Source organism: Ambystoma mexicanum, chromosome 9, assembly GCF_040938575.1.
Source record: "Ambystoma mexicanum isolate Mex_15411 chromosome 9, UKY_AmexF1_1, whole genome shotgun sequence".
NCBI classification, from domain to species: Eukaryota; Metazoa; Chordata; class Amphibia; order Caudata; family Ambystomatidae; genus Ambystoma; species Ambystoma mexicanum.
This window is the reverse complement of record NC_090931.1, coordinates 77335903-77359028: the sequence shown is the minus strand read 5'-3', so window position 1 is coordinate 77359028 and position 23126 is coordinate 77335903. Positions and strand designations below refer to the sequence as shown.

At 45.2% G+C, this 23126-nt stretch overlaps 1 protein-coding gene across 7 annotated transcripts in view; it reads left to right on the top strand.

The window, feature by feature from the left end:
• ST3GAL4 (ST3 beta-galactoside alpha-2,3-sialyltransferase 4) overlaps window positions 1-23126 on the top strand; it is an 866978-nt gene that overhangs the window by 764134 nt on the left and 79718 nt on the right. For all 7 annotated transcript variants that reach the window (XM_069614189.1, XM_069614186.1, XM_069614187.1 and 4 more), the window contains one exon: window positions 21446-21533. In XM_069614189.1, coding sequence (XP_069470290.1) covers window positions 21446-21533 — 88 coding nt within the window. The remainder of the gene's footprint in view (window positions 1-21445; window positions 21534-23126) is intronic.

Here is a 23126-nt window from a genome sequence, read left to right as displayed (position 1 = left end):
TTTTAAATTCTTTTTTTTGTAATAACACGCACTGCATAAGCCTTTCTTTCCCATATATATGCCTAGACTGTCCTACATAGAGAAGTGCCTGATGGGCTGCTGGCTTGCCTGCCATTCTGACCCTTTATTGGGCCACTATGGACTCGTTTTTTGTTTTATTTTTTGCATTTTATTTTTGTTAAGCACTTTGCCAAATGGATGCATTACAACATATTCATAGAAACATGTACTTGCAGAGAGTAACAATTTAAATAGGAATCAAATCAGCTAGTTTCATTCCCCTGCTGCTTGTACATTGAGAAGTAGTAGTTTCTGCCAAATAAGTTCGGAAATCAGACCATATATCTTTATGCCGGCTGCCAGTTGGTAATAAGGTTACATATGTCTCTTCCATATCACTAGCCCAGGTGATGCTGTCCAACCACATTTATTTCGTGGGTGGTCCTTTCCGGTTCCATCTCAGCAATATAGCTCTCATAGCAAGGAGCCGGCTCATATTCAGAAATCTGCACTTAGTCACTTCCATTTTGCCAACATAGCCCAATATACATTCTTGAGGGGTTAGCGCCAATTGTTGGCTTAATATCGTCAATGACTCCTGATATATCCCGGGCCAGTAATCCTGCAGTTTTGGGTAGGCCCATAGTATGTGTAGTAATGTGCCATTCCAAGGGATTGTGTCCTCCGACGTATTCCTCATCTTAGATATCTCCTGCCAGCTCCGCTGGCCTCGGAAATTTTTTTCTCTAGAGGGCACTGCGCGTCGATGTCCTTCGACAGCCGCCGTGTCGACGTCATCCTGCCTATAAAGGCCGCGCGCAGCGTTCGTTGCTCAGTTCCGTTTTTCCGCGCTTACTCAGTGCCTCGGAATACCGTTGCTCAGTTCTTAGTCAGATTAATCCTATTTACCTCGAGTTATTCGATCCGTACTCGATGGCTTCCTCGTCGGAACCGACAACTCCTCGATCCTGCTTCAAGAAATGTCGAGATTGTGGGAAAAAGATGTCGTTGACCGATCCTCACAGAATTTGTCTGTGGTGTTTGGGAGCTAAACACCATTGTTCGGAGTGCGAGGACTGTATGTCCATGACAGCTAAGGCCCTGAAGGAGCGTAGGGGGAAGCTGGAGAAAGGTAAGACTTTTAAAGCTTCTTCTTCGTCGACGAAGTCGAGACATTCGTCTCCTCGTCACCATTCGCGCTCCAGGTCTCGGAGTGGGTCTCATCACTCCTCGAGATCGAAGCACTCGAAGAGGAGACGTCGAAGATCCCCTTCTCCGTCTTCCTCTTCCTCTGTTTCGCCAAAAAGAATCCCTTGCCCCACGAAACATAGTTCCCGGGCTAAATGGGAGGAATTCCGAAAGAATATGATGAGCGTCTTCGCGAAAGCGGCCTCGACCCCCTCGAAGACTGCCGAGAGCGATGCTCTGGTCGAAAGACCCGAAGGTCAAAAACGCCGCGAGTCGCAGTACCCGGCGAAAGAAACCTCTCGAGCGCGTCTCGAACCCTCGAGCAGGACTATGACCTCCAAACCTTCCTCGAAGGTTCCGTCGACGCCGTCGACGAAGGTTCCGTCGACGTCGATGTCTTTGACGCCGTTGTCGAGGGGACCTTCGACACACGGGTCTGTCGACTCGACGCCGGCTTCGACACTGGCGTCGACGCCAAGAAAAGTCACGGTTACCACACATCCAGTGACTATCCCCAGGCCCTCGACGTCGATGGCTTCGATATTGTCGAGTAGAATTCCAATTCTGTCGAGGTCTTCGAGGCCTCCGCCTCTGTTTTCGACGCCACGCTCGCAGCCTTCGACGTCGACGACATCAACGTTTTCGAGGCCAATAATGACAAGTTCGGCACCCTCTGCCTTGGAAATGGGATTTACTCCCTTTATGAGTTCAGAACAATTGAGAACTGTATCCTCAATTTTAGAAGAGGGTGATTTGTCTGAACAGGAAGACACATTTGAGTTACAGGGACCTGTAACCCCAGTTAGAGAGGAATTTTCCTCTGAAGAGCGCAGATTAAAGGATCTTCATGATTCTTTACATGAGGCAAGTGGGTTAGACACTTCCCCTGAGGTGGAGTTTGCTAAGCCAGACTCGGGGGAGCATGCTGAAACCCCCTACAGAGCCTTAATGGCCAGGATTACAGAGTTCATGGGGTGGTCTGCACCTTCACAATCTTTCCAATAAGATGACCTCACGGATATTCTTGACAAAGTCCCACAGGAGGATCCTGTGGTGCCTTTTCATAAAGCTCTTCAGAGAAAGATCATGACAAACTGGGAAACCCCAGATGTAGTACCAGCAGTAAATAAAAAAACTGTCTACAAAGTACAGGGTATCTTCTAAAGACCCAGAGTTTTTGTCTAAACACCCATCCCCAGAAAGTCTGGTGGTACAGGCAGCATCCTCTACCGATGTCAAGACGGCTTATCCTACCGTCCCACAGGACAGGGACGATAAAAAATATGATGCTATGGCAAAGAAAGTCTTTTCAGCATGTAGCATGGCGTTAAAATCTGTTAATGCTACTTGCACCCTTGCTAGGTTCAGCCATACACTTTGGGAGTGTGCTTCTACAGCGGCTGACTGCATCCCGGAGGGAGAAGAAAGGGATGCGTTCCTGAATATTATACAGGACGGTAAAGACGCTATGTGTGAACCCCTCCAGACGGGCATTGATTCGGCTGACAGTATCAGCAGAGCAATGGCGGCAAGTACATCAACCAGGAGATTCGCTTGGTTGCGAAAGTCGGGTTTTGCCCCAGATGTGCAAGCCAGGCTCTTGAACATGCCATTCGATGGCTCTTCTTTGTTCGGGAAAAAGGCGGATGACAGTTTAGAGAAACTGCAAACTTCAAAAGCAGCAGCAAAATCCCTAGGAGCTGCAATCCGTCAGACTCCTTTTCGTCCCACAGGAACCTCTGCGAGGGGCAAGTCCTTTTGCTTCTACTCCGCATTCGGAAGAGGTAGAGGACGACCGGCTCAAAGGGGTCAAAGAAGAACTACCCGAGGTGGACGGGGTAGATATTCAAAAGCCGCAGCAACAGCAGGTGCCTCTTTACCATCGGCATCTGCATCAGCCGCCCCAAAACCACTCTGAGGACTTCCCTCACAGGACACCTGTAGGAGGCAGGTTGACTCAACATCTGACGGTATGGCAGGCTATTACGTCAGATGCTTGGGCATTGGAAACAGTTGCCCAAGGTTACTGCCTGCCTTTCCTACGTATACCTCAGAGTCATCCACCGGGAATCAGCTCTCAGAAAGCTCCAGATCCGCTCCTCTTGCAGGAAATTTGGGACCTGCTAGAGAAAGGTGCCATAGAACCAGTGCCTGTAGCGGAGAGGAACAAGGGCTGGTACTCCCCTTACTTTCTCATTCCAAAGAAAGACGGAGGAATGAGACCCATCTTGGACTTGCGAGAATTGAACAAATTCCTCAGAAAAGACAAATTCAAGATGGTCACTCTTTCTCAGATCCTCCAGGCCCTTCAGTTCCAGGACTGGTTGGTATCTCTGGACCTTCAGGACGCTTATTTCCATGTGCCTATCCATCTCAAACACAGGAAATACCTGAGGTTCGCAATTGGCAACTCTCACTATCAATTTCGAGTGCTGCCATTTGGGCTGACCTCCGCCCCGAGGGTCTTCACCAAGTTAATGTCGGTAGTGGCTGCAAGTCTAAGGAGGGAAGGGATTCACGTCTACCCTTACCTGGACGATTGGTTGATCAGGGCTGTTTCTCCGGAACAAGCTCAGATCCAGCTAAATCACGTGTGCCACTTCCTTCACAGACTGGGCTTCTCCCTCAATTTAAAGAAGTCACAAATGATACCATCGCAGAGACTCCAGTCATAGGAGCGATCCTGGATACTTCCCTGGCAAAAGCCTCGCCACCAGAGGTGAGGGCTCAAGATATTCTTCAGATGGTTGCCAAGTTCCAGCATGCCCAACGTCTCCCAGCCTTCGACTTTTTGAGGTTGCTAGGCCTCATGGCATCCTGCATTTTCCTAGTGCCAGAGGCTCGCCTGAGAATGAGATCCCTCCAGTGGGCACTGAGGACTCAGTGGTCACAATTCTCAGGGAGAATGACGGATCTTCTTCAGGTTCCCGGCAGGGTGGCTCGAGACCTTCAGTGGTGGGCCTGTCAGGAGAACATTCTGAAAGGAGAACAGTTTTGGCAACCCTGGCCGGAGATAACAGTAGTCACGGATGCCTCACTCACGGGGTGGGGAGCCCACACCAACGACTTGACCATCAGCGGTCGTTGGTCTCCATCGGAGTCCAGACTACACATCAACCTGTTAGAGCTGCGAGCCATCAGACTTGCGCTGAAGGCGTTCCTGCCAGCTGTACAAGGGAAGAACGTCCTGATAATGACGGACAACACGGTGGCCATGCATTACCTCAACAAAAGAGGAGGCGTAGGATCACTACCCCTGTGCAGAGAGGCGATGCAGCTCTGGTTTTGGGCAATCCAAGAAGGAATCTCTCTATCAGAAGTTCACCTAGCCGGAGAGAAGAACTTGACAGCGGACGCTCTGAGCAGGCAGAACACAGTCTCCCACGAGTGGGAGCTAGCTCAGGAAGTCCTGCAAGAGATCTTCGCCCTTTGGGGAACCCCTCAGGTAGATCTGTTCGCCACCAGCCTAAATAGGAAATGCGACCTATTCTGCTCAAGGGAATTTCCCCCGAGAGGAGCTCTGGAAGACGCGTTCATAGTGGACTGGGAGTTTCCGCTTCTGTACGCGTTCCCACCGGTCCCTGTCATTCCTCAAATGATCAGGAGGTTGAGAAGATTCCGGCTAACCATGATCCTAATTGCCCCGGATTGGGCCAGGAGAACGTGGTACCCGGACCTTCTAGACTTGTCCATCTGCCCTCCAATTCGACTTCCACTCAGAGAGAACCTACTCTCACAGAAGGGAGGTCAGGTTCTCCATCCAGACATCAAAACCCTCAACCTTCACGCTTGGCTTCTGAAAGGTTGAGATACAAGGATTGGGTCCTCCCTGATGATGTTATGGAGGTGTTGCTTTCGGCAAGGAGACCAGCAACAAAGTCTTTATACCGCTGACGTTGGAACAGATTTTGCAGCTGGTGTAGAGAACAGAATATCGACCCTTTTTCATGTGGTACACCAATGGTTTTGTCCTTCCTACTATATTTGGCATCTTTAAGCGTACTGCGGAAGAACCATCCTATTTCAAATTACCCTTGGTAATACAGTTTCTAAAGGGGTTAACCAATGTTTACCCCCCAAGACCATTCCAAGTTCCCCTATGGGATTTAAACTTAGTACTAACTTTCCTGATGGGTACACCTTTCGAACCTCTCCATTCTTGTTCGTTAAGATTCCTTACCCTTAAAATTGTTTTATTAATAGCACTTACATCTGCTAGAAGGGTGAAGCCTAATTTCCTCCCAAAGGTGGTTTCTGAATTCCATATCACACAGAAGATTACCCTACCATCTTTCTATCCTCCTCCTCACCCGGGGAAAGAGGAAGAGAGGTTACACAGGCTAGACCCTAGGAGGGCTTTAAGTTTTTACATTAGTAGACTAGCCAGGATAAGACAGGCAGACCAGCTGTTTGTAGGTTACGCAGGTCACAAGCTGGGGTTACCAATAACTAAGCAGACCATTTCCAGATGGATCATTCTAGCCATTCTGGAATGTTATAAACTGGCAGGGAAGGAGCCCCCTCAAAACCTTAGGGCTCACTCGACCAGAGGTATTGCAGCTTCATCGGCCCTCAAAAGAGGCGTGCCGGTTAAAGACATATGTGCGGCCGCTACATGGTCGTCTGTCCATACCTTTACACGTTTTTACAATCTGGATTCCTCCTCCAGTCAAGAGACTAGGTTTGGAAGGGCTGTACTGCATTCTATTCATCAATAGAAGACAGCGTGAAGTCAGTACTCCCTCCTCCGATAATAGAATACTGCTATGGGAGCCTATTAAGATGAGGAATACGTCAGAGGACACAATCCCTTCGAAGAACAAGTTACTTCTTACCTTGTAACGTTCTTTCGACGGGATGTTCCTCCGACGTATTCCTCATCGACCCTCCCATCCATCCCCGCAGTTCTACTTCCCTTGTTGTTGCAGCTTACGCTCCTTCAGGGTGATTAGTTAGTCCAGAAAGTATTATTGTGGGCTACAAAACGGAACTGAGCAACGGACGCTGCGCGCGGCCTTTATAGGCAGGATGACGTCGATACGGCGGCTGTCGAAGGACATCAACTCGGAGGACGTCGACGCGCAGCGCCCTCTAGAGAAAAAATTTTCCGAGGCCAGCAGAGCTGGAAGGAGATATCTAAGATGAGGAATACGTCGGAGGAACATCCCGTCGAAAGAACGTTACAATGTAAGAAGTAACTTGTTCTTCTCAGAGCGACAACTGGACATACATTCTCCCTATCTGTCTGAAATAGGAGAATTCTCACTGGGGGGGTATTAGTGTAAGGATGGATCTTAAAGTGTATAAGGCAGTTCTTGGAGTTAAGTAAAATTCCCTTAGTTAATCTGCGTATTACTTTCCAGGGTGCATCCATAAATTCCGGCTGTAGGTCTGTACCCCATTTAACCCTGGCCTTTGGCGCAGTGTATCATATTGCTCTGTGCTATTGTGTATCGTGTAGAGATGCTTTTGTTGCATGCAATGTTGTTCACTTTGTATGTTAAACATGGATGTGAGGGCGGTTCCTCTGCGAAGAATGGCCAGTGTGCTCTGAATGCGGCCTGCATACGCAAATAGAGTAGCTGTAGGGGACTGTTCCCAATATGTGTCTTAATGCTTTCCCATTCTATGAAGCGGCCTCCCTGGTATACATCTCCCAAAGTTAATATGTGAGAAGCATGCTAAGTCTTCACTATGTTGTCTTCTATAGTGTGGGCCAGCGTTGGTGTCCCCCAAAGAGGGATCTGTTTTTTTATATGCAGTTGTACTGCCTAATAGATCTCTTCCAGGCACCTATTGTTGACTCTAATGGGTCCAGACAAGTTTGATAGCCTAAAATGGTGTACAGCTGGTAGTTTTGATTCGTGTTACTTGCCGAATATATTGGAAAATATTATTTGCCATGCATTTTTACCTAAATTCCCTCTCCGTACTAACCAAATGGTTTGTCGCAATAGGGCAGAAATTGTGATTCCCAGATGTGGGTGACTTTTTGTCCGTGCCCAATCCTGTTTTATCCCATTCAACTCTGTGAGACTGCCTGCAAATAATCAACTGGTTGTCCTCAAGTACTTGAAAAGAATGACAAAAGAAACCCTTCATGTGTTTGTGTTGGGTACTGTCACGAATCACAAGTATTCATCGCTTCTCACCAAGGGAGAAACTCCCCCTATGAGGCTAGGGAGATGAGCCAGTTCTGCAAGACTCTCGCTAGGGGTAAAGGCAACTGGGACCTCACTGGGAGAGATCTTCCCCTTTGGGAACAAAGATTTGTGTACTTGTGAGGGAACTCCCTAAGTCAATTACCATAGCCCCATATATGGGACTATGTTCTTTGAAGAGTAGTGTGGCAACTTTATTTTGGGCTGAAGACAATGTGAAAAGAAACCTGTGTAAAAAGAAATTCGGAAGATGTCTCTTTAACCCAAGATGTTTATTTAACTGGGGTGAGTCAGAACAGAAGGAGGGATGAGTCAGAGCAGAAGGAGTGTTATGCTTGGGGGAAGCCCCCTGACATCATCATGCTGTGTGAAGGTGGAGTCAAGGCAGGTTGCAACACCCACAATTTTTGAATGAAGAGCCAGAGAAACAAAGTGGGAGACACCAGTGCCCTGGTGTCTGCAATTACAAAGGAAGCGTTACGAGAAGGAACAGTGGGAAAAAATACCTGGGTGGGGTGTGACCATGCTTGGAGTGGTGGGCAGGACGCCCGAGTAAGAGTGCAGAGACGGGAAGCCTGAACAATTTCCAATCAACAGCGCCTGTAGAATGCAGGCACCCAGCAAGAAACCAAGAATGGGAATCTTTGCAGCGATAAGAGCGAGAAGCAGTACCCAAGTGAGAGACGAGCCCTGAAACCTTTTCCCGCACAATGACAGGAACCAAGAGAATCTGAATAGAGGGAGGCCTGCCCAGGGAATCGTGCGTGAAGAAACTCTTCCCAGTCCTAATGACGAGAGCGAAAATATAAAATGGAATGATTGGAACTGTAAAAATAACAGAAAAAACAAATGACAATCAACCCGGTTGGGAAGACCGGTGTCACTTGAAGAGAGAAACTCATCCCAGTTCTGAAGACGAGATAGCCTTGAAGAAAGCAGTTAACAAAGGAACTGAGCAACATATAAAAGAGATTAAACCAACCCAGGTGCTGAGCCAACAGAGACTGGGAACTAAAGCCCTGGCAGGAAGGGCAACCACGTTGTATCTCACAGTGGAAGGCTGCAGAAAGTACAACCCAGAAAAACACATAACAAGAAAGACGAGATAAAGCTTGCCAGTGAAAAAGATAAAAGAGCAAACAGCCTCAGATAGAGAATCTTTGGCAAAGAAGACTATTCATGAAGAAGAGAAGACCAGGGGAAGAGACATTCTCTTGGCCTATTTACTTTAGTTATATTTAGTGGTAGGGTCAGATAATTAGTTTAGACGGAGGAAATATTTACTTTGGCCCTCCTGACATCTGATGATCACCTTTAGATGGGGTATCCCCTTTAGCAATAGGGAGAGATAGGCATTCTTATACGTTTTATTAAAGAGAATACAAGACTGTCCTCAACGTGTCCAACTCCTTCTTGCAACCACCCAGAGTACTTTTAACAAAGGTTATTTTTCACATGCAGACATTAACAAGTTATTTTTATGATGAAAAGGGCAAGGCAGGAGGGGATGTAACCAAGGAGCACTGTTGTATGGCATGGCGTTACCGAACCCTAAATTAAGAAAACAAGAGGCCTGCCAAGAAATGTTCAAAGTATAAAAGCAACCCTTTGTAATAACAAAGGAACAATAGATTTCAGCTTCTCAGGAGGCTACAAACTAGTCTGCAATTACAGCTTTCCTACGACCTCGCGTTAGCTCACTCTCGTATTTTGGAGGCGGGTAGGGGGTGGAGGAGGATTGTCATAGAGGCTCTGCTGGACACACAAACAACTGGACGCTGATGAGTGCAGAAGAAAACTAAAATGCCAAATGAGAACTAAACCCAGGTTTCTCAATCCCTCCTCCCAGGGTGGTCGCTGCTTAATGACAACCATGCGACCTTCCCAGGTCCCGTAAACATGGCTATCTAAATAGATTGTGTTCAACAAGTCCAAACTCGGGTTGTGACCCTTGGGTGAAGCACCTCTGACTCATCTTTCAACTTCTAGCATTCAAGCTTGTTCAGGGCTTGGAATTGGAGCCAGGACCTTCCACTACCACCCTCTAGTTCGAAGACCTCTCCTCCGCCTTCCAGGTAGTCTGAAGAGTGTGATGTAAAGACTACTGCTATGGAGGAGTACAGGGATGAGTAGTAGCTAAAGAACCTACTTAACCCCACACAATTACAAAACCAGCAGTGATCCCATTCAGAAAGATGAAACGGGCACATCCCAACAGGCGTACCTCCTTCACTTCTTATTTTGATAAGCTGGGCCAAGGGCAGGCTATACTCTTCGGGAGGGGGTGTGAGCTGATACAATTGCAGCACAAAACAATAGTAAGGTGTTACCAAAATATAAGAACATCCAACCCAGGTTCTATAAAAAAAATAGGAGCCTTTATAAACATTAACAATGCATACAACTACTGAGGCCCCACACCCCTGCAATGGAAAAACAGGGAATGTATACTTTGAGAGTAAAGGGGCAACTCTGGGTGAAGTCAGGGCTGCAGGCAATTGATTTTAACAGCAAATGTCAAAAGTACTTGAAAGTATCTTGAAAAGTCCAAGTGTGGGATCTTAGACATTAGTGCCCTGTAAGGCATTCAAGGGCGACATGCAAATGCGTTTTAATTACTTATCTTGGGTGCTCCGTAATATTGAGCAAGGCTTCTTGGCACTTTTCTGCAATCTGAACTATGGAGTCGCGTTGTTCCACTGGCGAGTCTGCATCGAGACAAGGACTATCTAAAGCCTAATTAGTTTTGCAAAATTGATTAGTTGAGATTGCTCAGTAAAAATATTTTGATTAACAATACAATGTATATGATTAGCACATTTTTATAGCTGTGCTTCACCACTAGAATTATGAGGTGAGGATGCCTTTGTTAAAAAGGTTTGCTGACATTGCTACCCTGGCAAATTCAACAGGGCGTCCCACTAGGGCCTCACAAATACTTAAAACAATCTATCCTATAAGCAGAGTATTTCAATGGGGAACACTTTATTAGTGATGGTTCACTGGAGTAACCATTGTTTCTGATATTTATTTATGAGAACCCCAAGAGTGTCTCACCTACTAGTCCCCAGGGATATCTCTATCAGGTGGCCAGGGCACGACCATTGCCTTTGGATCCAGACCCTGTGGGTGGACCATTGAGGGAGAATCACCTGGGTGAGGGGTCTTCGAGGAGTGGGGGGTAAGACAATTGATGGTGAGACGCAGTGTTCCTCCCTTTCCCGTACCCATGTCCCAGCTCCCCCCTCTCCCTTTTCTACACAAACACTGGGCCGGGAAAGGGGCGACTGAGAGTAAAGAGGCTAACCCATACATATCTCATTGGACATGTCTCGCTAATTGAGTCAGGCAAAGTCAGGCACTTTACTTTAATTGCATACATCTGATACCCATTAGCTCTCCTCACATGGATAAAAGGCAGAACATAGAGACACACTCCAAGCAAGGTGGAACACGAGAAGGAGCAGAACATCCGGGGTGAAGGCGAACCTACTGGAGCAGAACAACCAACAGAGATGAGAGAAAAGGATTACGAAACCCAGGCGATCCCTGCAAGAGGTTGCTGCCTCCGAAGAGCTGTGAAAGATGCACAGAGAAGGCCAAATCCCAGACAAGAAGACTGCATTGTGTTTCAAGGGTGCCAACGACCCTCCCGGGTGAACGGCAGAGTTGGGGGGGTGAGGCCAAGCCGGTGATATTAACCTTTACTTGTGAATTAAAAATAGAAAAGACGAGAAAGGAATGCACACAGCTGGTGAGTTGGCAAGCAACATGAAGGGCTTTGTGTGTGTTAAGGAAAGATTGAAGTTGCAAAAGTATATCTCGAAATTGAAGACTACACGCGTGAGGATGAGACGCAAAGGAAGGCAGATCTGTGGTGAACTTTAAATTATTGATAACCATGAAGCCAGAGATGCAGAGTAGCGTAGTGGTCCGGCGAAAGGAAGTAGCCTCTCAAAAGTCTCTGAGAAAGGTGAAAAGTTTTGTCATAAAGCGAAAAAGTGAATGAACTCTAAAATGTATGATGATCAAGATTACCCCAGCAAAAATGGGAAGTGAAAAGGTGAATGAACTTTTGTGCTTATGCTACTGAACTACCCAGACCAAGAGACACTGGGGCAAATAACACAAGAGTGTGAGCTAAAGACAAAGTCGAAGTGATCCTGTGGAGGTCTACAGAATAAACATTTGAAAGTCTATAAGACATCAGGAAAAGGTCTGAGCCTGACTGAAGGGAGACCGAAAGTGTGATAAGTTGGGTAAAGGAAACCCCTAAAGAATGTGAATTAAGCTTGTGGAAGGGAACCCCCTGCAAGTGCTTTGATCGAAAAGGTCCGAGCCCGACTGAGGGAGACCTACGGGAACGTTTGCTTTGAGAGGTCTGAGTCCGATGGCAGGAAACCTACGGGAACTTTTTGTTGAACTGCGAAAGAACTTTTGGAACACTGAATAAGTGACTTTAATGTCGAAGTCCAAGCGGGCCTCGATCCATGTTTGAACTGCCTTTGTTTTGTGAACCTGAGCCAGAGTGTGTCGTCCTGTCTACTGCATCGCCTTACTCCATGCTGTCCAATGTGGGAAGGAGAGCTGACTCAGTCTCATTGATTCTTTGTTATAACACTGAATTTCCCTTACATAGCATTAGGTTTTGTTAGTATAGGCCATTTTTGATTTGACAGAGACTGGCTAGGACTGTTTAATTATTTGATGGTATAAACTACTCCCATCCTAGTTATAGGGCAAAGCAGGAGTTTTTGCAAACCCCGAAAATTGAGTAAAGGTTTTGAAATTGTATCTCCTGCATCAGTGTCATACTTGTGATACCATGCCTCCCTTATATATGGTGTTAGCATTGGGATACTACTCGATTGAGACAAATTAGGGGAACTAAAATTCCAGAAACTTGGTCACAGAGTCTCAGACCTCTCTACCGCCACAAAAGAATCCATAGGCTTTGATATTTGTAGCAGCAGAGAAGACACTATCCCTCCTGGTGAAAAGAGGGATGATTCCCACTGACTTAGTTCTAATACCTCCTGCAGGTTGTTATATAAGATTGTCCCAAAAATCTGGCCTAGCGTGGCAATTTGGTCTAGATGTCCTAGCAGGCATTATAGATCCAGACTTTTGGGGAGACATGAAAGTTCTCTTACAGAACCATGGTGAGACCTCTATTGAAATTCGTCCTGGGGACACAATTGAACAGGGAGTTCTTGAGAAAGCTCTTTTTCCTCCTGTTTGGAGGAAGAAATCTAACCAGAGGAAACTGAGAGAGGTAACTTAGACTTTGGAGAAGCTAATGAGATACGCACCATCAAAAGCAAAAAGGGAAGAGGAACCTACCATCCTTTCCGATCTAGACTCACCCAGATAAATTATCCAGTACTCGCAGAAGCTTTCTTACAAGTGAGTCCTGAGGGAGAAGGAAAAGAAAAGGGAAGAGCCTTTTTCTTCATGAAACGGGGATTATTATATAGAAGGGAATCCTCCACTGAAGGCCTAAGTAAGACTCGATTAGTAATTCCCAAAACCCATCGCAAGATCGTGCTAGAGATTGCACTCTCTCATTTGACAGGGGGACACTTGGGACAATTTAAAACCCAAGCTCACATCATTGGGAAATTCTGTTGGCCAGGTATCCAAGCTGACATAAAGGACTTCATCCAGACATGAAAGATATGCCACAGCTCACATATTCCCCTCCCTGCCCCTCTAAATCCATTACTGATAATTGAAGTCCCTTTCTCCTGAATCGGGATGGATATCGTTGGACCTTTATAAACTTCTAAACTGGACAATAAATATGTTCTCATAATTGTTGATTATGCTACTCGGTATCCAGAAGCCTTCCCCATGCGGAACACAACCCAGCAAATTTTAAAACACCTGTTGCCTGTCATGATCCCAGTCAGTGAGCATAGTCCTCATTCAGGATAGACGGGGAACATTAGATAAGTCAGCAGGTTAAAGGTGGCACTTAGCCTGGCACATATGGCATTTACACCATTCACAGCATATGCTTCCATGGACTCTAGTAATGTTTAACAGTAACATTTATACACTAAACATGGCCGCCGCAGATCCATTCACAAATTGCAGCACGTTCTATTCATATTGCAGAGGGAGCTATTGAAGCCCCGACTCCGCTGGAATGTGCGCTTAGCGTCTGCTCCGCTGACGGCGGGTAAAGCTACTGGCGTTTCTCCTCACAGAACCTGTAAAAGGAGAAAATAGTGACATTAGCTTTACAGAAAACTACACAATACAATAGTTTATATAAAAGACTTACTTGAGCGAAGTATTCTCCGAAGCGGTTATCTTCAGTCAGAGGTTTCACTCGCAGCCGCAGCATCTTAAGTCAGAAAGTTCATTAACAGCCGCAGCATCTTCCATCAGCAGTTTTCGCTCGAAGTCGCAACATTTTCAGTCAGAAGTTTCTTCCGCAGCCACTGCATCTTCCGAAGGAATTTTTGCTCAGCTTTCGGAAAACTTGCAAACAACACAAAAGGTATTTATTAATTAACAAACAAACTTAACAGTTGATAAAAGAAGATGTTTAATAAGCTTTTACGTACCTGAAGGTTCTCCAAGTTTCACCTCAGTTATTTCTGCGCTCTTCCTTGAATGCTGCCGTTACTCCGTATAGGCGAACGTACGTCTTAAAACGTTTTCTCATCCTGAGTAACTCCGCAACCATTCGCAGTCATAATTCTTATCCCAAGTTCGGAGAAGCTACAAGAAGAGAAAGAAAGAGCAAATTATTAGAAAGAGAGATCTCTCCAACGCAGTAATTTAGTCAAGCCCTTAAGGATTACAATATTTTTGCACGCTTACTTACCCAAAGACTAATTCTTACAAATATAGTCATTTTAAGGCAAGAAGCAATAGATTACATCAGCTACCCACCTTACCATTGTTTCTTCATCCCAACGCGCCCCTGTAGAAAAGCAGGAAGGAGAGCACCACAATAAATAAACATGGGTGAGAAGGGAGGGATTTAAGGAGTATTCATCTCATGCAGTACAATCTGTTAGTAGATGTTATAGCATTTCTATTGTTGTTTAACAGAAAGAGAATCCTAGTGCCAAGGTACCAGGTCCACAGGCTGAGAAGGCATTACGCTCCCGAGAAGTACAGGTAAGCGTTACAGAACACAAAGCCATACTTAAAATGCTCCAGCTTGGCGTAATGGAAAACACAGAAATAGACAGTTTATCCCAGATTTTGGGAGAGTTAAAGGCAGAAGTCCATGCTGCTAGGTCAGAAACCAATTCTCTCAGGAGAGAGTTGGTGGTTAACAGAGAACGTACCGATGAATTGGGTCGCAAATTACTACAGTCCCAAGCAGGACAAGCAACGCTTTCAAGTGGTGTCCCACAGGGCCAAATTTCTGCTCCCAGTCCTCTACAGGTGTTTTACTAGGGAACATTCCATTAGCAGCCCCAGAAAGGTTTACGGGAGATCCAAGTTGTTTTGCAGTTTTTATGAACCAATGTAATTTACTCTTTGTGTAGACCCGGGGTCTTTCCTTCAGATCAGGCTAAGGTGGCATTTGTGTTATATCTGGGTGGACATGCTGCCGACTGGTCCATACCCTTGGTCAATCGAGATGACCCACTATTAAGAAACTTCCTTGGTTTTCGGAAGGAGTTAAAGAAACTCTTTGCCCATCATGCTCAGGGACAGGCTTTAGATAATGAGCTGCTCTCTTTACGCCAAGCTAACCAAGAATTGTTAGCTTAAATAGCTTCCTTTAATCAACTAGTAGCAGAGACTAATTGGCCTGAGGAGAAGAGAACAACACTCTTTTATCGAGGATTACGAGGGGAACTCGGACATATTGGCGCAAGTAGTGAACCCTCCTACCGGTTGTGTCGAATTCATTGACCTAACTATACAACTGGATCACTGACTGCAGGACCAGCACTCTGATCGGGCCAGATCAGAGACTAGATCACTCTATGTTCGTTCAAAAGATACTCAAACTCATCAAGTGAATGAAAGTCACTCTGAGCCAATGCATTTAGGAGGTGTTTGGGGTCCCATTTCTAAAGAAGAAAGAGACAAAAGAAGACAACAGAATGTATGCCTCTATTGTGGTTCAGCCGGTCATCATTTACGTAAGGCTGAGAAGGCATTGCACTCCTGAGGAGTCCAGGTAAGCGTTACATTGCCATTTCTTTCTAAGGTTGGTTTTTCCAAGGCCATTCTAACAGATTAGGGACCCAATTTCATGAGCAAACTCATGGGTGAAGTTAATGAATTACTACATAATACCACCTTAAGAGTCTCAGTTTAACACCCACAAACAGACTGATTGGTAGAGGGATTTAATAAGACACTCAAAATAATTCTGAGAAAGTTAGTTGACGAGGATGAGAAGGACTGGGATCGTATGACCCCGTGGGCCCTATTTGCAGTACAAATGACCCCTTGGACATCCTCCGGTTTCTCCCCTTTTGAGTTACTCTACGGTAGAGAACGAGGAGATGTCTTAGACATGCTAAGGGAGACCTGGGAAGAAAGAGAAGCAGCGCCAATCCCCCTGTCATAGACAGCTACCAGATTGCAAAAGCACATGAAACTCGTCTGGAGTCTAGTCCACACTTGTATGAAGAAAGGCCAAGCCCAACTAAAATTTACTGATGGCAAGAAGGTCAATCTAAGGTCATTTTCAGTAGGACAGAAAGTGTAAGTCCTTTTACCTACCTCTGAAAATAACCTTGTTTCAAAGTGGTACGGGCCCTATAAGGAACTAGAGCAAACGGGAACCTTTACCTATGAAATAGCCCAACCCGATAGAAAGCAAAAGACCCACCTCTACCATGTAAATCTCTCTCTTGAAAGCGTGGAAAGAAAATCCTTCTACTACTACCTCCTCTATATTGTTGTGTATGGTACCGAAGGAAATAGACAACTCCAAAGTTATTCCCCAAGAGCTAGCTAAACCTAAGCAAAAGGATTTGAACAACCTTATTACTGCATACCCTGATGTATTTTGTGAGAAACCAGGGAGAGTACATGGCACTTAGCTCTCTATTAGAACTCCAAAGGTGAAAGTGGTCCATTTGAAGCCATACAGACTCCCAGAAGCACAAAAGCAGGTAGTGAGTGATGAGGTTAAGATAATGGAAAACATAATCGAGCCCTCTTCGAGTCCATGGTCCTCCCCTATTGTGTTGGTGACTAAACCCGATCACCCCTGGAGGTTTTGCATAGACTTTAGACAGGTTAACGGCATCTCGGACTATCCTATGCCACGTCACAATGATTTAATAGATAAACTTGGAAATGCCACATTCTTGTCGACCCTAGATTTAACCAAGTGATATTGGCAGGTCCCTGTGCATGGACCTAAGGAAAAGACCGCTTTCTCGACGCCAATAGGACTATTCCAATTCAAAGTCCTCCCTTTTGGATTGCATGGGGCCCCAGCAACTTTCCAACGACTCATGGACAGGATATTACCGCCTTACTCGGATTTCTGTGGGGCCTATATTGACGACATAGTCAATTATAGTAAAACTTGCATAGACCATCTTTTCCATCTTTCTACTATTATGAGAACCCTCTGAGAAGCCGGCTGAACTGCCAATCCATCAAAATGCAAGCTGCTTCAATCAGCCGGGAAATACCTAGGCTTCTTTGTAGGGCATGGCAATGTCCAGCCCCAGCAAGAAAAAGTGAAAGCTGTCCTAGATGCTCACACACCCAAGACAAAGAGAGATCTCATGGCATTCCTAGGATTGATTGGATATTATCGTAGGTTTAACCCACATTTTTCAGATGGAACAGCCAGACTAAGAAATGCGGAAACCCAGAAAGATTGTTGGACTGATGAAGATGATGCTTGTTATAATAACCTGAAACAGAACTTATGCCAAAATCCAATATTAAAAGTAGTGGACTTCTCAAAGGAATTTCTATTACAGACTGATGCCTCCCTCACAGGGCTAGGAGCCGTACTATCGCAAATGCACGATGGATTAGAACAGCCCATCCTATTCACTAGTCGTGAACTCTTCCACCGTGAGAAGTACTACTCTGTGTTGGAACTGGAAGCCCTTGCCATCAAATGTGGAATTGTCCATCTTAGATACTACCTTCTAGAGAGAAAATTCACACTCATTACTGACCACTCACCTTTGGTATGGATATGTTAACGAAAGAACTCTAATCCTTGAGTCATGCTATTGTTGTTAGAACTGCAACCCTACTGCTTCGCTGTGGAACACTGAAAAGGTAAGGAACAAGGGAACGTTGATTTTCTTTCCCGGTTTCCCTGCAAAACAGATGCGGCGACATCACGTAGGGGAAGGGTATGTGAGAAACCAAAGGGTGTCTCCCCTACTAGTCCCCGGGGATCACCTTTGGATTCAGACCCTGGGGGTGGACGAGTGCGGGAGGATCACCTGGGTGAGGGGTCTTCGGGCAGTGGAGGTGAGACAATCGATGGTGAGACGCGGTATTCCCCCCTTTCCCGTACCCATGCCCCATCCTATTTTATAGGATCCTCCAATGTCCCAACTCTTCCCCCACCCCCTTTCTACACAAACACTGGTCGAGGAAAAGGACGACTGAGTGTAAAGCGGCTGACCCTTGCATATCTCATTGGATATGTCCCCCTAATCAGTTAAGGCAAAGTCAGGCACTTGACTTTACTTAAATACATCTGATACCATTAGCTCTCCCCACATGCATAAAAGGCGGAACATAGAGAGACACTCTGAGCAAGGTGGAACACGAGAAGGAGCAGAACTTCCGGGGCGAAAGGTATACCTATTGGAGCAGAACGACCGACAAAGGGATGGGAACAAAGGGTAATTAAACCCAGAAGATCCCTGTTGGAGGTTGTTTCTTCCGAAGGTCCTTGAAAGATATGCAGAGAAGGCCAAATCCCAGACAAGATGACTGCATTGTGTTTCGAGGGCGCTAGTGACCCTCCCGGGTGAATGGCAGAGTTGGGGAGGCCAAGCCTGTGGTATTAACCTTGACTCGTGAATTAAAACAGAAACAAATGAATACACACAGACGATTAACATGAAAGGCTGTGTGTGTTAAGGAAAGATTGAAGTTGTAACAGTATTTCCCACAATTGAAGGCTGCGTGTGTGTGGATGAGACGTGAAGAAGGCAGGCCTGTGGTGAACTTTAAATTACCAATAACCGTGAAGCCAGTGATACAGAGTAGCGGAGTAGTCTGGGGAAATGAAGTAGCCCACTCAAAGTCTCTGCGAAAGGTGAAATGTTTTCTTATAAAGCAACAAAGTGAATTAACTCTAAAATGTGTGATGATCAAGATTAACCCTGGCAAAAGGGGAAGTGAAAAGGTGAATGAACTTTTGTTACGACACTTGGCATTTATATGGCGCCTTATGCATCATTGGTATGACCTTAAATCGCTGGTAGGTTGAACACCCTTGGGAACCGCAGTTCAAGTTAGTAGAGAGAGAGAGAGAGAGAGAGAGAGAGAGAGAGAGTGTTGTATAGTGCGTGGGCGCACCGGATATGCATGCAGCTGGTGTGGTTGTTGCATAATAGCTGCTTCTTAGCGGTAGGTGTGGTAGAGAGGAAATCAGTTGGATGTGTTCAGTCTGGAGGGTGGACACCCAGACTGAGTTCTGGCTGCGTTCGGCCTGAGGAGACGCCGAAACTAGCCAGAATCTGCTCAGCTAGCTGGGTTTTATTAGGATGATGAGATGTTTGTGGGGTCATGTTAGTATGAGAACAGCTAGCCCAAATGTATCATGGTTTAGCTTTGTTCTATTTGTGTGATGGTGTGTAGGAGAGAGTAAGCGTAGTAGTATGATATGGTGGTTATCAGTAAAGCGCCTACGACCAGGTACGAAAGCAGGACAGAGGGGCCTACATAGCGGCATGCGTATATAAACCAACAGGATGGATAGGGTAAACATTTGATACAGATAACATGGGGATCCATTCGTTTCAGCCACTCCATCTGTTCCATCCACTTCATCTGTTCCATCCACTTCATCTGTTCCATCCATTCACCCGTTCCAACCACTGCATCCACTGCATCTGTTGCATCCACTCCATCCGATCCATCCGTTTCATCCACTCCATCCGTTCGTTTAGTCCGTTTGTGCTTATGATACTGAACTACCCAGACCAAGAGACACTGGGGCAAATAACACAAGTGTGTGAGCTAAAGGGAAAGTTGAAGTGGTCCTGCGGAGGTCTATAGAAAAACATCACATATTTTGAAAGTCTTTGACCTCAGGAAAAGGTCTGAGCCCGTCTGATGGAGACCGAAAGTGTGATAAATTGGAGGAAGTGAACCCCTAAAGAATGCGATTCAGCTTGGGGAAGAGAACCCCTGCAGTTTTTGTGTTCGAAAGGTCTGAGCCCGACTGAGGGAGACCTACGTGAACTTTTTGTTGAACTATGAAAAAACTTTTGGAACGCTGAATAAGTGGCTTTAACGTGGAAGGCCAAGCAGGCCTTGATCCACGATTGAACTGCTTTTGTTTTGAGAACCTAAAGTGTGTCGTCCTGTTTATGGGAATCGCCTTACTCAGTGCTGTCCAACGTGGGAAGGAGAGCTGACTGCATCACATTGATTCTTTGTTATTACACTGACTTTCCTTTGCATACATATTCCCCTTTAGACACGTTTTGTATAACAGATAGGGCAGGCATTATATTTGGTTAGTATAGGCCATTCTTTATTTGACAGACCGACTAGTGCTGTGTTTCTTTATTATTTAATGGTAGAGACTACTCCCATCCTAGCTATAGGGCAAAGCAGGAGTTTTTCTAAACCCCAAACATTGAATAAAGGTTTTGAAATTGTATCTCTTGCATCAGTGTCATACTTGTGATTCCATGCCTTACATACATATGCCTATCCGTATACTTATCAGACACTCTCAAGTCTAAGCCTTACTGCTCAGTCACACTACCTTGATGGAGTTTAGCTAGACATTAGTGTCTTTTCCTGTTCACCAGTATAGGGTGGCCTCTAAGAGTCTGCCTAAAGGATTGATTTTGAATATCCAATTTATCAAACTAGATGAAGTGAACGGATTCCATTTTAGTCCTAGGTGTAGCCTGATTGCTTGGTTTTGTACTAGATGACGCAAATGGGTTCCATTTTAGTCCTAGGTTGCCTGGTTGCTTGGTTTTGTACTAGATGACGCGAATGGGTTCCATTTTAGTCCTAGGTATTGCCTGGTTGCTTGGTTTTTTACTAGATTAAGTAAATGGATTCCATTTTAGTTGCTTGGTTTTGGGTGAGATTAAGTGAAATAACTAATCCTTGAATCTGACTTACTCAGACATCTATGTAACCTGTGCGCTCATTTAGGGATCCTATGCTTTGTGTTTGTTCTGCTCATCCTATCTGAAAGCGTTTGCCATTTTTTTGAACTATAGTCACTTCTGTATTGTAGGTTAAGCTGGACCTATTCATCTTAGTTGTTGGACTTTGGCCTTAATTGTGGATATCTGTATGGCTTCTTTTGCTATTCCATTTCCTCAACAATGAACCCCGGAAGTGTTTAGCTTTCAAAATGCCGATTCTATACACCTTTTAGGTCACATTTTTTATTGCGCTGCATAATTTAGCTACCTGTGCTGCCTCTCCACAGCCTCTACAATAGCATTATTGATGGTAGACAAGATTTCATTTTAAGAGACCTGTCATTGATTATGATATAGAAGATCTTGTAGCTTTGTGTGCTGAGGCTAAGGGTGCAGGACATGTGAGAACATCTAACGTTGGAGGATTACCCATATAAGAGGAACGTCACTGTGAAAGCCCCCATAAATGCTGCATGTTCTTTCTCTTGATGAATGTCCTTGAAACACTTGTGTATAGGCCCATTATAAATGACCTATCAATCATTTGGTGTGGGGGCGAAATATTCTGCCCTGAAGGGGTATGAGGAATTGAAAGGCCTTCTGTTAGCCAAGTACATACCTCTGAGCCACCTCTGCTACTGAAATATCTCTTGGATCTGTTAATGTCAAACAAGAGTGTTGGGTTGATGTCCAGTGTGTCCTCTAAGCCAAGCTGCTTCTTTTGAATGTAATCTTGAGCCCTTTTCTCAAATGTCCTTCTCCTTTGTTTCCCAGGAATGATGGCGCTGGCGATGATCCTATTCATGACCTTCTCAACTGGGACACTCTGGTACCTGGCAGTGAAAACACATATCCACCCTGTGTGAGTTGTGGGCTGTCATTTATGTTCATTTGATGATTAAGGAGGTTGGTGATGGCAAATATATGGCAGTGGGAGCCCAGAGAGGCTCAGCAATACAGAATGGCAACACAGCCAATATGTGACTCAACTTGTTAAGCGCAACAAATCGCCTCAGGCTGCAATACGTAGCTAAAATGGTTCCACCACCATGGGAGTCTTCGGCTATAGTGGGGGAGGCCCTTAGATTCTCTAGTCATGGGAGCACCCTTTACCCAGCAACCTGTTCGCATGCAGTGTTGTGGCAGCCACATCATTTGGTGCATGCAAACTCTGTTACATCATATCTGTCCCACACATCCATTGTATTACCACGGTTAGCAGCATAACCAGGAGGAGGAAGTGTCATGTCACTAAAATGAACTTGCTCTAGCTTAGTGTATATAGCACATCCACACAGTGGTCTTATTGTGGAATCCTGACCTTTTCATTTACTGTTACGCTGCTGTTTGGTAAAAGTCTTCTCAATTATTAGAAGCAAAATCTATCCAGGGCCTGGTGAAAACTCTTGGAAGGAAGAAAGCTCAAAGTTGTCTATACATTTGCATTTACATTTCTTTTTGACCTGTAATAAGAATGGACATGATTTCCAAGTATAATCATTGGTTATTTGTTAATGAAAATTATTGAACAGTCAATCATGTTGTGACTGTATTTATTAAACAGGGTATTGAACTGTATTTTGTATAACTTTTAGCCATTTATCAAATTCATCATTGCCACCGACTGACACACTCTACTCGGTCATTCAGTTGCTACCTTTTAATGCAGTCCACCCCCCTTCCGTTAGGAAGAAACCATTGGAGGATGCACAACTTGTGCAAATGGGTCACATCCACTTACTCAATTCACCTGCCCCTAAAGGGGAACCCATCACCTTTACTTTTGCATTCCTGATTTACGGGCATTCGTGCAGTGCCATCAGTGTGTCCCATTCACTCCCACCCAGCACAATGCTTACCCTTCTGGAACAGGGTGAACACTCTTGCCAGTATTCATCATAATAGCAAAAGTGTCCAGCTCGTGACCAAGGGACTGAGAGTTTATAAATAGCCTGCGCATTATATAGTGCTATAGAAGTCTCGAAGGCATTATGTTTTCCCCTTAAGATGTCTAGTTTAATAATGCATCATGTGCATGTTTCGCCTGTACACTGATAGGCCCTCTTGTTCTCTGCCAACCAGGCCCCCTTTATAAGGTTTACATTGGACCACTGACTTGCATCGGGCTATGATTCAGAAAGGCCAGTCCTATCCCTGTGCTTGTTTACACCTATAATGCAAGGTTTGTGACACACTCCAGTATGGCAGATTTCCACTGCGCAACTTCCTTACTTCGCCCAATGAACTGTGCCTTATTAATAGCAAAAGTCACGTGTAACCTCACTCATAAAAGAACTGTCTTTTTTCCTTAAACCAAATATTTTTTAATGTTCTGCTTGCATTTGTGAAATTGTGTTTTTGAAATTCAAATTGAAAATGAAACCAGAAAACTTAAAATGTGTCCTGGACAAGTTGAAGTGGGTTCTTTAGGTGGCATAGAAACACTACTTGGGCT